The 13,867-nt window shown below is 33.5% G+C and overlaps 2 protein-coding genes and 1 pseudogene across 4 annotated transcripts; 1 reads left to right on the forward strand and 2 right to left on the reverse strand.

Moving 5' to 3' along the window:
* Positions 1–414: 414 nt before the first annotated feature.
* On the reverse strand, positions 415–2,797 carry LOC108848327 (uncharacterized). Of its 2 annotated transcripts, XM_018621658.2 has the most exons (6): positions 2,641–2,797; positions 2,115–2,344; positions 1,697–1,823; positions 1,315–1,608; positions 1,034–1,243; positions 415–916 (listed from the first exon to the last, which is right to left on the reverse strand). In XM_018621658.2, exons 2-6 carry the CDS (start codon positions 2,342–2,344, stop codon positions 587–589), a joined length of 1,191 nt encoding a protein of 396 aa, XP_018477160.1. In that variant the 5' UTR covers positions 2,641–2,797; the 3' UTR covers positions 415–586. The 2 variants fall into 2 exon arrangements, with proteins under 2 accessions (XP_018477160.1, XP_056854291.1); XM_056998311.1 differs by having other exon boundaries at positions 2,115–2,761.
* A 2,336-nt stretch (positions 2,798–5,133) lies between these two features.
* Positions 5,134–9,996, forward strand: LOC130503751 (agamous-like MADS-box protein AGL19). Of its 2 annotated transcripts, none has more exons than XM_056998313.1 (8): positions 5,134–5,332; positions 5,591–5,809; positions 8,265–8,343; positions 8,514–8,575; positions 8,652–8,751; positions 9,262–9,303; positions 9,441–9,482; positions 9,577–9,996. In XM_056998313.1, the coding sequence occupies exons 2-8, from the start codon at positions 5,628–5,630 to the stop codon at positions 9,727–9,729; spliced, it is 660 nt and encodes a 219-aa protein (XP_056854293.1). In that variant the 5' UTR covers positions 5,134–5,332; positions 5,591–5,627; the 3' UTR covers positions 9,730–9,996. The 2 variants fall into 2 exon arrangements, with proteins under 2 accessions (XP_056854293.1, XP_056854292.1); XM_056998312.1 differs by having other exon boundaries at positions 5,135–5,332; positions 5,607–5,809.
* A 266-nt stretch (positions 9,997–10,262) lies between these two features.
* Positions 10,263–11,493, reverse strand: LOC130503750 (dihydroorotase, mitochondrial-like; annotated as a pseudogene).
* Between the last annotated feature and the right edge of the window lie 2,374 nt (positions 11,494–13,867).

The raw sequence follows: 13,867 nt of genomic DNA on the forward strand, positions 1-13,867 counted from the left end.
TGGCTACAAATAGCACTAACTCTAGTTTGTTGCAATTTTCGCCACAAAAAGTCACACTCTAAACCGTAGAAAATAATCTACAAATAGCTACAAAACTAATTGTGGATTTAATACACAAATAGCTACAACAATTTTGTGGTTTTATTAGCCACAACTTGTGGTATTTTTTAATCGTGGCTTTATTTCTACGGATATCAACAAAATGTTTTGAGGAATTTAGACACAAAATAACCACAGTTGTTGTATTTGTGGCTTGTATAGCCACAACTTATCAAGTGGACATTTGTTGTTTTATTTAAAAAATTGCCACAAATTTATGTGCTTGCTTTTTTATTAATTTTAAACTAGATTTGGTAATTAATGTGAAATCATATTTAAAGCACTAAACAAAATTATTAAATTAAAAGCATAATATTTAATTTAAACATTCAAATACCATTAAAATTATAAGTTTTCTTACAAAAGACATCTAATGATGTTCTTCAATAGTTACAAAAGACATCTAGTGATGTTTTTACAAAAGACATCTAATGATGTTAGAGTTTACCTTACTATAAACACAAAAGACACAAAAGATCAGATGGAGTTAGTGTACTGCAGAATTTTGGTCAAGTTCTTGGCTTGATTGGGGAGTTGGAACAGAGGCATCACTCTCACGCTGAATAGGTTCAAAGGTAATAGGATCCACTCCATTCATCTTCATCAGCACCTCTAAACCTCGCTTAATACCAGTTACATCCTCCTTCACGCCAGAAACATCATCCTTCAAGCTAGTTACAACACCCTCCACACTGGTCAAGCGTCCATCAACTGCCACATGTGTAAATAAAGAAGCTGGTGCAGTCTCACTTGGTTCATCATCAATATCCTGAATTGAACCAAGACCATAAACTCGCCCTTTTCCATTGGTTGCCACCTACAAGAAAAACAAAGTGAACATAAGACTCATGGATATAGAATAACCAAAAAAAAAACAGTTTTGATTTATTCATTATAAAAATTGATTTTGTGAGCTAGATTAAGAGATTCTTACTTCAATGTAAGCAGCATTGAGCTGTTGGGTAGAGGGTGCAGATGGGGTTTCATCAGTCGGACAGGAACCTTGTGATCGCTCCAATGCAAGAGCCTCGGCAGCCTTCACTAAACCTTCAGCCCTTTTGTCAATGAAAGTGCTATCTTTGCGACTATGGGTCATACGCACTACTTCAGTGACTGGAGGTGCTACCCCACCAGCCTTAACTGTCTGCAAATGGTGTTAAAAATTTATGTAAGTATTGCAGAAAACAAAGAGATGGAATATAAAAATTTACTAACCAAGTCATAAGCATAACGCTTGTGATTTTTTGATCCTGAAGTATGACGATGAGTGCCTAAACCATCTGGGTTTGAGGAAGCATTCTGAGAATTTGTTTTGCTCCTCTTTTGGTGTCGCTCCTCCTGCCAAATCTCTAGCATCAAGTTCCAATCTGCTAGGCCAATGAAATCTGGCTTCTTTTTTTCTTCTGATCTCCTCCTCTTGCTTACAAGGTCTCTGATTGAGTTTTTCAGAATCTTTTCCCACTGAACATGAACTTGATTGTGATGCTTAGGATCCCAATAGTATTTTTGCTACAATTAAAAACTTAGTTTATTAGAATAAGATGAGAGTTTAAAGGACTGTATCAACCAATAAACAGAGTAAATATAGAGAAGCTACCACAAAACTAGTCCACCAAGCGACCTTCTTCTCATCTGGCACCATATTGTAGGTCCACCAAGGTCCCCAAAAGTTTGACTGATATGTTGACACTACATCTTTTTGGGTGCAATCGTCAATCCCGAACCTATGAAAAAAAATCACCAGAACATTTTGTTAGATGAGACAAGGACCAATGTAAACTCAAAGCATTACAATAGCCATTATACTTAGTCTGAACTCATAACTCATACACAAAACTTAACAAATTAATCAAACACCTAATACAAAAAGCAAACAATCGTTTTTAACAAACCTAATCAAGTCAACTAATCACATTTATCCTTTAGTTCCTGTCTGAAATAATAACTCAAAGACATAACTTTAAAAATAACTAACACACTCAAACTACAAACAAATAACTGAACACTGAACTCACCATAAAGTCCCATTGGGCCTTTGTGGATGGAGAACAGGCATGTTACGTCTCTCTGGTGCGCTCATTACAGCAGCTAAGCTTGGAAGTGGATGTCGAGAAGCAGAAGAAGCTGGTCTGGTTGCTCCAGGAGGAAGAGAAGCGGACGTAGCTGGTCTGTTGAATCCAGGAGGAAGACAAGTTTGACGGCTCCTGTTAGCTGTCCCTGAAGAAGAACCACGTAGGATACTCATCTGCAGAAGAACATGTGAGATAATAATATACAGAAAACAAAACAAAAAACTACAAATAAGCTTGAAAAATCACAATTGACAAAACCCTCGAACCCTTATCGGCCCAACCTAATATCGCTACATATCTGCTGTAAACAAACCCCTACACTGTAAAGCTTCTCAGTCACAAACATATTTAATCAAAATTGACACCAACCCTTAAACGAAACAGAACATGCAAATTAAAAACCCAGAAAATCAATCCCTGGGATTTCAATATACAAATCAAAAAGGAAAACAAATAAGAGATCTCTGACCTCAAACAGAAGAACTTAATGAAGAGATAAAGGATACTGAAGGTATAAGTGGAAGGTACAGAGAATCAGAGATTGACTGTGTGTGAGGACTGGGGAGAGAAGAAGATAGATCTGTGGGTTTTGTGGGCGCAGGAAACAAGTAGGTTAGCCTTTTTTAATTAAAAAATCAAGTGGCTGTGATTGGTTTAGCCGGGAAACAACCCGCGAAGTAAAATATTTTGTGAATACTTTCTAAAGTATCCCGCCACTCGAAAGTTTCGTGGTTAGTTTTCTGCAATGATAATAATATTAGTATTTTTTTTTTTGAAAAGAATGATAAGATTAGTAATTAAATAGCAATTTTGATAAAGTTTAGCACTCAAAAATAAAACTAAAAACAATAATTATTAAACAAGGGAATTAAGTTAAATACAAATTATTATTATTTATTTATTCTTATTATTTTAGAACACACAATGTAAAGGAAATTTGCTTGTGTTGTGTTGTATTAAATATCAATCGTAGCATATAATGTTAGCTAGCAATGTAAAGGAATAAGAAATAACTTGGTATTTGAGGTTTAGATTAAGTTTGGCTTGAGTTTTAAGATTTGGGGTTTGGGAATAGGGTTGGATTTGAAGTTTAGATTTATGAATTTTGGGGGTATATATGATATTTAAAGTTTATGATTTGGAATATAGAAATTAGGCTTAGAGTTTAGGGTTTGAAATATTGTGTCGGAGTTTAGTTTTAAGATCTGAGGTTTGGGATAGGGTTTAGAGTTTAGATATAGGATTTGAAATTTGATTTTTTATTTATTGTTTAGAGTTTAGATATAGGATTATAAACCATAAATATAGTGTTTGGATTTAGTTTTTATTTTTATTTATTTTTTTGTGTAATAATAACCTGTGATGAAAAATTTAATCAAACTCTTAAGAATCATGTTTAAGTATAACTTAGTTGAAAACTAATGGGTTAATTATCTTTGTAGTGTTGTGTTGAAGCATTAGTTTTTCTGCCCCCACATATACTTGACGTTGTTTGCGCGGTTATAATGTTCACCGTATACATTGTGGCATAAGGTTATTCTTTGAACTTCTACTTTTTTGTACTAAGAACATCATCTACTGCAATAGTTATAAGGTTCGCAATCTATAAATTGTTTTTTATGTCTCTAATTTTCTTTCTTTTTTTCTAAAAAAAAGAAGCTCCGTTCCAAAGTAGGCGAATTTAAAATTTGGTCAGTCTATAACCTTAAAAATTGAGACCAAATAGTTTGTCTAAAACTAAATAACATCATAAATATATAATGTAACAAACCACAATCGTAGATTGCATATTCAGTGTCTCGATATTAAGGAACTTGATTCGATGATTACTATATCTAAAAAAATGATTTTAACATTCCAAAGAAGATTGTAAATGTTATAAAAAAATTGGTATTACATGTATATTATAACTTTTTACGAGTGATAAGTGCACATGTTACACTCTTTACCACAGATAGCCACAAAAGGTTTCTCAACTATGTATTTTAAGTGGCCACAAATAACCACAACTAAATTTGTGTGTTTTTTAATATTATTAAATATTATTGCTCCGGATAGCCACGGACACTGTTATGGCTATATTAGCTACAGATTACATCGTGGAATTTTGTGGTTATTTACTTCCACAATTTATATTGTAGCTAAATCGTGGTTTCGTGTCTTCGGACAGCTACAAATAATATTTAGTAGCTAAACAGCCACAAAAAGATACATAATATCCACAAATTGTGTGTTGTGGCTATTTTGAAGATATTTTGTGGCTATATTTTTGTCGCCACAAAACGTTTGTGGCTGGGTCGTGGCTATATACTAGTTTTCTTGTAGTGATTAGATATCAGATTCTTTCTATCATTTTTTTTTCTGCGGAGATCAGAAGGTCAGGTGCGTGTGTGAATAAGTTATTGAGCACATCTTGTCCGAGAAGAGCTGGCAACCGACAGAGTCACAGAGATGCTGGTTGTCCACAGATGGACTGATGAAACCCACTTTGACGGACACCGGTTCTGAAATTACCAATTATTTGAAGTTCAAGAGATAGTGAATCTGCAGCTACACCAACAGTATCATTTTACTTATCATTTTTCTCATAAATAAATCTGTCGCCAAATATATTTATTTATCTGCGTCGTACGAGTTGTATAATTATAGTTTAATCAACCACTGAATAGAAATTTTAAAATTCAAAAGAATAAGTTTAATATCATCAAATGAACCTTATCAAATCCCATTGGAACTTATTCTTTCCACTCCCAGAATTTATTACACTTATTTTATCATTAACATTTTTGGTCTTCATTTTCGGATTTTAAAGTTTTTACCAAAAGAAGAAAGAAATAACGTAGTGCTACTAGTGAGCCAGGTGGACTAGGATTATAGACCAATGGTAGGCATAAGATAAAAATTGCAAAATTACTGAAAAGCAAAAGAAAAAAAAAAGGCATTATCACGAAGCATAAAAGAAAATGTCATTTGTGGTTCTCTCTCATCATAAATCTAGGGTTTCTTAAGAAGTTCCCAGCAATCTGTATCACACCACCATCTTCCCAAAATCTCTTTTTTTTCTTTCTTTCTTTCTGTCTATCTCCAGAAACATATACAGATAGATAAATACACAAATAGAGAACCACACATCAATCTAAGATCATACACATACGAGGAGGGTAAATCTCGAAATCCGTCTTCAGTTTTTCGTTGATTCAGTTTTCTATGTATAGCAAATCAATGTTTCCTTTATTTCTTGTAAAAGTCAAATCAAAGAGTTTTTCTTTTCCAATTATGCTTATTATTGATGATGATGTTTCTTGAGAAATTATATAAGTCTATGTCTAATCAATCTAATCATGGTTTTAACTTCTTGATACTATTCGTTTTATTTAGCTAAACAAATCTTTTTCTTTTCTTTGATTTAATTAAATCAGAAGATTTTGATTTTAGGCTTTGATAAGAAAGTAAAGAATGGTGAGGGGAAAGACTGAGATCAAGAGGATAGAGAACGCAACGAGCAGGCAAGTGACTTTCTCCAAGAGAAGAAATGGACTTTTAAAGAAAGCTTTTGAGTTATCTGTCCTTTGTGAAGCTGAAGTTGGTTTGATCATCTTCTCTCCAAGATCCAAACTCTATGAGTTCTCTAGCTCTAGGTACATCTCTCTCTTATCCTCTCTTTGTTTGTCCATCTACTTGTGCTAAAAAAATGATTTCTCCTGATTAGATTCGATTAGGGGCTAATCTGGTCCAGTTCTCACTGTAGACTCGGTGGATTATATTTGGTTATGTGATTATCAAAGTCGTGATAGAGAGTGATTCAGTGGTGATTTTTGTTTATAGAAAAGTAGATCGGAGTACTTTTATAGGATAGATATCTTGTAGTAATCAGATTTACATGGCACTGCAACCTATGTATGTGTATGTACATGGCATTTGCTGTAGACGAGTTGATCATTCCGACTCTCTCTCTCTCTCTCTCTAATGAGATCTTTTTGATGATCTGATACTTGATTTTTATCCATTTGTAACAACGAAAAGTCAAATGCTAACTATCTACATATATCTAGCTAGTTTTATAATTATGTGGAAATATATATGACTTTTAACTTTTTACTATAGTGTCCTTTAATTACTCGAATAAGACCTATCTGCGTTATCAGAATGCTCATGAATTAGGCAAAATACCCCAAGCTTGGAAGTAACGTTAAGTTTCCACATGTAGACATGTGTACCATGTGTCTCCTACGTATGTATATATATACAAGTGTGTGTCTGTGAGTATAGTTTTATCATTATTTTGTATATAGTATTATATATGTGTGAACAAACGTTCGAAATTATGGATTACTCGTTTATGTAAGTCCACATGCTTCTTTTGTATGTGTGTATATGTATGTATAAATATGTAAAAATGTGACAACAATGATGCATTTTGCTTCACTTTTCTCCCACACACGTTTACTTAAGCAATGACAGTGAAAGAGTCAGCCCATGTGTAGATCAAAATTATATTCATCCTTTCTTTGTTTTCTCTCATTTTTATTTGCTTAGTTATAGTCATTTTGATTAAAAACATAGAGTTACAGTAAAACAATTAGGCATTTTAACTATCTACGTGTATTTAAGTGTCTTTTGAACAAAACCAAGAGAGGTTAATCACAATTAACTAGGCATTCTTAACCACATAATCATAGTTGTTAATTAATGCAGTTGTTAATGATTTTTAAAGGGTAAGTATTAATTTTAGTTTTTATCTGAGCATGTGCATCTATATTTACATCTATTGTCTCTGTATGTATGTGTATTAGTGTATGATGTTGGATCATAAATCTCAAGTAGAATGTTGTTATGATTTTTATCTGAGTATGGCGTTCGGGTCTTCCGGTCGTCTTCGGATATTTTAAAAATTTTGGTTTAAGTTGGTTTTTCTCGGGTCCGGATCTATAATTAAAATACCTATGAAATATCCGTAATGTTTGGGTTCAAATCGGATTTGGATTAGATTTGAATGTTTAAAATCTGAAAGAGACATAACATACCCAGATTCCATCAAATTTAGTCGATATTTGTTATATATATTTAAAATTTTACAAAATAACTTGATTTAAAATATTAATAACTAAAACTAAAAAAAATTCTAAATTTTAGATTTTAAAACTTTATATTACTTAAAACGTTTACAAAATAATAGTTAGCAAGAGATATTTCAACTAAATCATAACTCGGATACAAATTAGTTCTTATCGGGTAAGATCTATTATAGTCTGTTTTTTCGGATCAGTTTCTCTCGATTCCAGTTCTTTCGTGTAAAATAAATTTGGATCCAAAAAATACTTATAAATTTTTTATTCAATTTCGAATTAGGTATTTTTGGAACGGTTCTACTACAGATTTACGGGTCCAGGTTAAAATGTGCAGACTAATTTTTACACTATCTTATTCATTTTGAAGTAAACAAAACAAATATTCCGCTTTCAGTAATTAATCAGATAAGAATAGTTGTTTCAAAAATTTGTGTAATGTTATGGAATAACAAATATTCTGCTTTCAGTATTTAACCAATAACATTTTCAAAAGATGAAATTTATATTTTTTTTTACAATGATAGATCATTAATTGATATTAATAAGTTGCAAATCTTTTTAGAATATTAATTATATTTAAATTGATACTATGGGATAGTTATTAGAAAGTTTATAGTAAATATATATAATAAATTAGTTATAAATATATTTTATATTTTTATATACGTAAAGATATTTCAACAAAATAACGTGTTAATCATAATAATAATTAGAAAAATACACTATTTTATAGTAATATAAGTCACATAGTTGCCGCGTGTGTTCAAAAAAAAAGTCACATCGTTTCCGCTTACTTAATTTACACATCCATAACCATCTAGCATTATTATCTGTTCTGTATATTTAACAATGTCATGATGGTTTATTTACAATAGAAAAAGTGATCAGTTACATATAAATTTCGAAACAAGCAAAATAACTATGCTATACGTTATTCTATTAAAATTCTAAAACTAAAAAGTGAAAAGGCTTACATTTTCACTCCTCCTTTGCGTTTCTCTGATTTGCATTTGACTATTTTTAGCATGGCAAAAACAATAGAACGATATCAGAAACGGGTCAAAGAAACTGGGATTAATTACCCGAGAGATGACAATTCTCAGGTAATCAAACCTCTTTCTCAATCTTTGATTTTAGTTATGACTTAAACAAATCATCATTCATATTTAAGGGTTTATATATTGTGGATGAATAAGCTTTTCATAAAAAAACATTTGTGTGTTTATATGTTTCACCTAGTTTCACCGACTACACTATACTACTTGTTTTGCAGCAAGCAAGAGACGAAACATATGGTCTAACAAAAAAGATTGAGCAGCTAGAGATATCTAAACGGTTTGTAATTTATAAATCGTTTGAGAAAATTATGTATAGATATGAAGTAGAAACTGGGGTTGTTTATTAATTGCAGAAAAATGCTTGGGAAAGGTATTGATGCATGTTCTATTGAGGAGCTGCAACAGTTAGAGAATCGGTTGGAACGAGGCTTGAGCAGGATACGAGCCAAGAAGGTACTCTTTTTTTAACACTCTAAGAAGTAAGAAGCTACTCTTTTTTAAAAAAATAAACACATCACAATTGCACACTAAATATTCATTTAATATCAAAATTTAGAATGTATGTTCTTCCATACGTACACGGTACACCACTTATCATTTCCCTTGATATATGAAATCAAAATTCAATTTGTTTCATTATTTTTTCATTACTATGCAAAAAGTTATTCAGAACAATACGTGTCGTTCTGTTAATCATGTAACATGCTATCTATTCTAAACTTAATCCCCTTTATTAATTGCGGCCTTCAATTCCATGCATGAGTACATCATTGCTGTTTAAGTGCATGATTTGCGTGGCTTCACTAATGATATTATAAAGAGTAAAGTCACTACATATAGTGTTGATATATATGGCTTAACTTAAGATTCATTAGAATGTACACGCGAAGGTCATCTATTCTTTAAATTATGTTTACCATGTAAATTTTTGCTTACATCTATTTGTAAATCAATTATTTTCAGTACCTATTACTTCGTGAAGAAATTGAGAAGCTGAAGCATGAGGTAAAGCAAAATTCACCTTTTACTTTTTCCCCTCTTTTCTAATGTGTGTGTACATATATCTTTGTATAGTTGCATAAATAGTCATATTTTCAATACTTCAAGTAAAAAAACTTTTATATTCTTTGTCAAAATCTCAGGAGAGGAATCTCATTAAGGAAAATAAAGAACTGAAAGAGAAGGTACCGATTTTTTCCTTCAGTAGTAAATGTTTCTCTAACCATGAAATATAGTATTTTTGCTGATAAGAGTTTTGGTAAATTGTATAAATGACAGTGGCGTGGAATGGGAGCAATAGTAGTAGCATCACCATCATCAACCTTGTCATCAGCAGAAGTGAACAAGGATAGCAATGACAATATGGAAGTGGAGACTGGTTTGTTCATTGGACCTCCTGAGCCAAGACAATCCAAGAAACTCCCTCCTTAAAGAAGAAGAAGTTGAGCCTCATTTTTTTATCAAAAGAAAAAAGAAAGTTAAGCCTCACAACTTCAAAAGAATGTTATTTATGTTTTATATATTTTCGTCCAAAAATTTGAGGTGCCAATAAATTCTAAAACATAGTGTAGTAGTTTGTTCTTATTCAATGAGCTGAGCCTCAAAAGTTTCTATAAAACTACTGTTGTATTACTTGTGTGTATTAGAAGTTCAGTACATGTTTAAGTATTTTGTTTATATATATTTTTAATTAATACTGTTTAAAGTGTAAGAAACAACAATCTATCAAGTAGAAATCATAAAAATTATAGACTTATAACGAAGCAAGATTATTATACTTTTGCCTAGCGTTTACGAGGATGGGACATCTTGCACACTCTGGTTGAGGATTGTACTGTCAATTAAAATTCAATGAAGAACAGAAAATATAAAAACGGATTCAAAATACAAATAAACGTTCTTGATCAGTATTTTGCTTTTATTCCTCAAAGAAAAATGCAGACCATAACTCATCCATAACAAAATCCAATTCAAAAGATCCAACAAAGGTATTCCAATCTGGGAGAAATGTTTAGACAACTCCACACACAGCACATTATTCGAAAGATGGTTGCCATTGAAGAGTTTCTCCAGCAAACATTGGAACGATCTCTCCAAACGAGAAGGTTAAGACCTCAGGAACTTTCCAAGGAGCTTTCTTGAGAGTGATCTTTGAAGAGTTTCTCGGGAGGCCATAGAAATCAGGTCCATTGAAGCTTGTGAAAGCTTCCAACTTGTCAAGCGCACCAGCCTGAGGTAAAAGATATGAACATTAAAGTAAACTCCAAAACCGGGAAAAGTAAACCGTTTGAAGTTACCTCATCAAAGACCTTGGCGTATAGAGACAAGGCAACAGGAGCGCTGTAAATACCAGCACATCCACATGATGATTCTTTTCTTCTCCGTTCATGTGGAGCACTGTCTGTGCCCAGGAAGAACTTCTTGCTTCCACTAGTTACAGCTTTAACAATGGCTTCTCCTGTAGTAAAAGCATAGTGATCTGATTTCAGAAAACAGATATAAGAAAATGAAATCTGGATGATCCAGAGGGGAGTGAAGAACATACGGTGTATCTCTCTTTTGAGAACGGGAAGGCAGTAGTTGTATGGATGTAATCCACCTGGAAAAGAGCGTTTCTGTTGAGAAGGAGATGTTGTGGTGTGACTGTTGCACCCACAAACCCTAGTAAGTCACCAAAAAGGATATGAGCCTGGAACAGATAAAAACTAAAGACAGGAATGAAAAATATTTAGCGCACTCTGGTAAAGTTCATCTAGCTCATGAAGCACTACTGCATAGTATCACTGTTCTATTTAAAAGTAACCGGTCCAGCCACAAAGACCCTTCTGTCAGTGAGTTGCTGGAATTTATCGGGAAAGAAGCTTGGTACAGGAAACAGAGTGAAGAGGTAGTAAAGACACGTGGAAGCTAGAGATTGGAGGGAGAAGGTTGTTAGAGTCGTAGTTGGAGTTTGTTGGAGAGATACCAACGGTTCCAATCAAATAAGGACAGCTGTCAAGTGAAGAAGGAGTGACGAGTATAAGAGCTCTGTTTCTCTGAGTTATTTATATTCATTCAGAAAAATTGTAACAAACTCTGTTGTGTTTTCTCTCGATATTTCTCACTATGTCTGTTGGATAGGATGTTTCAGCCAGGAATTACAGGAAAGAGGAAAAAGACTTGCACACAGTCCATGAAGAAGAAAGAGAATTTCATAGTATGGTGGACATACTTTCCAGAAGAGGCTGAAGTGTTGAAGAACTTCTGGCAACTATAAGGTAGACTGTGCAAGTTCAGTGCAGAAAGTTCACATGGTTTTGGAGAGAGAGAGAGAGAGAGACACTGATTTGTGATCAGTTTAATCATATTTCTCCTTAGATCGTGTAACAAAAAGACTACTACGAAGTAACAGAGTAAATGAATGAAAATGACTATATTACACTTTTAAGGTTAGATGTTAAGTTTTCATGTTATGAAGACTAAAATCATTTACGGTACCCATCATTTTCTCTCAGTTCCTGAAAGTACATCGATACAATTTCTCCAGTTTCCTGAAAGACATCACCGTTCAAGACGACGCTGCATATTACCATAAAACCAAAATTTTCGTAATATTTTATAGGTTAAGAAACAAATATGATCAGAAAGTTTGGGAATTTTACTTCAATCTCCGTGCTTTCTTTTGATGAACCGATGATGTTGTGGATATATTCCTGATAATATAAAGGAAACAAAAGAAACTAGAGCATATGCCACGATGGGACAATAATCTTCTCCTTACAAAGGATGAACTAATTAATAGACACAACTATTTGCAATTGAAGGGATTCCAGAAGATGTATGGCAGCTTCATGGGGAGCAAGTGCATGTTCGAGTGTTTGAAAGGTTTAAATGGAGGATCTCTGATCTTGTGGTAAGATTGATTATCTACCATGATGTTTGGTGATGGTTGCACTATCTTCGAGTGTTTTGCTTTTTGAAAGTCTTGATCTTGGATTTGATGTTGTTTAGCGCATTATCATATCTTTTGACATTGGATTTGATGTTGTTTAGTGGGTCTGAGTCCGTTTTAACATATGCCTGTTTAAAATTTCTCTCTTTATTGTTAAAACGGATTCAGACCCACTAAACACATCAAATCCAATGTCAAAAGATATGATAACGCACTAAACATCATCAAATCAAAGATCAGGATTTTCAAACAGCAAACACTCGAAGATATTGCAATCATCACCAAACATCACGGTAGGTAATCAATTTTACCACAAGATCAGGGATCCTCCATTTAAACCTTTGACAATTTCTGAGGCAAAAACTGTTCAACGATCACTTCGTCATCTGTGATTATGTCAACTATAAAATTTGCCTTCTTACTCTTCAAATTATTGGAAGTAACACTTATTTTGAAAGCAATGTTTTTCTTATAAGATCGTTGAGAGTTTGTGGTAAAACGGAGCCATCATCTTAAATTTTGAAAAATAATCAGAATCTATTAAATCCCACATTGTTCTTTCAGGGGATGATGGATCCTCTAGATCTACTGTTCTTGGTATGGTGAGTTATGTTCTAAGAATCCAAGGAGGACAATAAGAGAGATATTAAGAAATAATGAGGTACCTACTGTTCTATCACTTGTGTGTATTAGAAGTTTAGTACATGTTTAAGTATTTTATATATTTTTTAATTCGTACTGTTTTAAGTATTTTGTTTATATATATTCTAATTAATACTGTTTACAGTATGAAAAATAACAATATGCTAAGTATGAATCATAAAATTCATAGTTATAACGAAGCAAAATTACTATACTTTTCCTAAGCTTTTACACTCTGATTGAGGTTTGTACTGTCGGCTCCCGGGTGGTTGGTGGTTCTCACCACCACCGGGAACGGGTTAAGACTCTGGGAAAAGAGGCTCTCAAAGCTCTTTACCGCCGGCTTTCTGTCTCCGGGAAGGGATGGTTCTTCTAATATCTTTAATCGGTCCGGCTTGGTCTCTAGGAAGGATGGTTTTTCCTAGCATCTCGATCACCGAAACTTATGTTCTTGTGTGGTGAATTAATATTAGTTTGAAGTCGTGGGAATATTGCTTTTGTTTGGTTCTTGTTGTTTCAGTCACTTCGTTGCATCCTAAGTTAGCTTTTTGGGTTCGTTTTTTGTGATTTATGTTCGCTGTGGAGGTATCTACTAGACCTTATCTTGGACCTTTGTGGTTTTGGGAGATCGTTTCTAGACGAAGCAGTTAACTTGATCTTCAGTTTTTTCTCTTGCGAGGAGGTGGTCAGTTTTTTGTTCTGTAGGTCACTTGGCTGCCTTGCGAGTGTCCGCGTGTAAGAACTGGTGGTCTTCTTTGACGTTTTCCCAAGTAGCGTTTCAAGTCTTTTTGTCCTTGTATCTTAGTTTTAGTGGTGGTTTCTGGTCATATGCAAATTTCACATGGATAGCAGCTGCTGGAGTTGGTGTAGATTTGACCTCTCGATTGTTTCTTGTTGCTGGTTCTAATATGGCTTGGTGAATTCCCTTCAGGGTTGGGACTGCTCAACACATGTGTCTTTAGGTCAGCTCCATTTGATATCGAATTCTTCTCGAAA

Source organism: Raphanus sativus, unplaced genomic scaffold (genome assembly GCF_000801105.2).
Source record: "Raphanus sativus cultivar WK10039 unplaced genomic scaffold, ASM80110v3 Scaffold1103, whole genome shotgun sequence".
NCBI classification, from domain to species: domain Eukaryota; kingdom Viridiplantae; phylum Streptophyta; class Magnoliopsida; order Brassicales; family Brassicaceae; genus Raphanus; species Raphanus sativus.

Bases quoted from the DNA above. Each gene is read 5' to 3' on its own strand.
- LOC108848327 (XM_018621658.2), bottom strand. From the start codon at position 2,344: ATGAGTATCCTACGTGGTTCTTCTTCAGGGACAGCTAACAGGAGCCGT. The intron at 1,824-2,114 runs GTGAGTTCAGTG...TTTTTTTCATAG, and splicing joins AGGCCCAATGGGACTTTATG to GTTCGGGATTGACGATTGCA. The intron at 1,609-1,696 runs GTAGCTTCTCTA...TTTTAATTGTAG, and splicing joins CTTGGTGGACTAGTTTTGTG to CAAAAATACTATTGGGATCC.
- LOC130503751 (XM_056998313.1), top strand. From the start codon at position 5,628: ATGGTGAGGGGAAAGACTGAGATCAAGAGGATAGAGAACGCAACGAGC. The intron at 5,810-8,264 runs GTACATCTCTCT...GACTATTTTTAG, and splicing joins TATGAGTTCTCTAGCTCTAG to CATGGCAAAAACAATAGAAC. The intron at 9,304-9,440 runs GTAAAGCAAAAT...TCAAAATCTCAG, and splicing joins TTGAGAAGCTGAAGCATGAG to GAGAGGAATCTCATTAAGGA.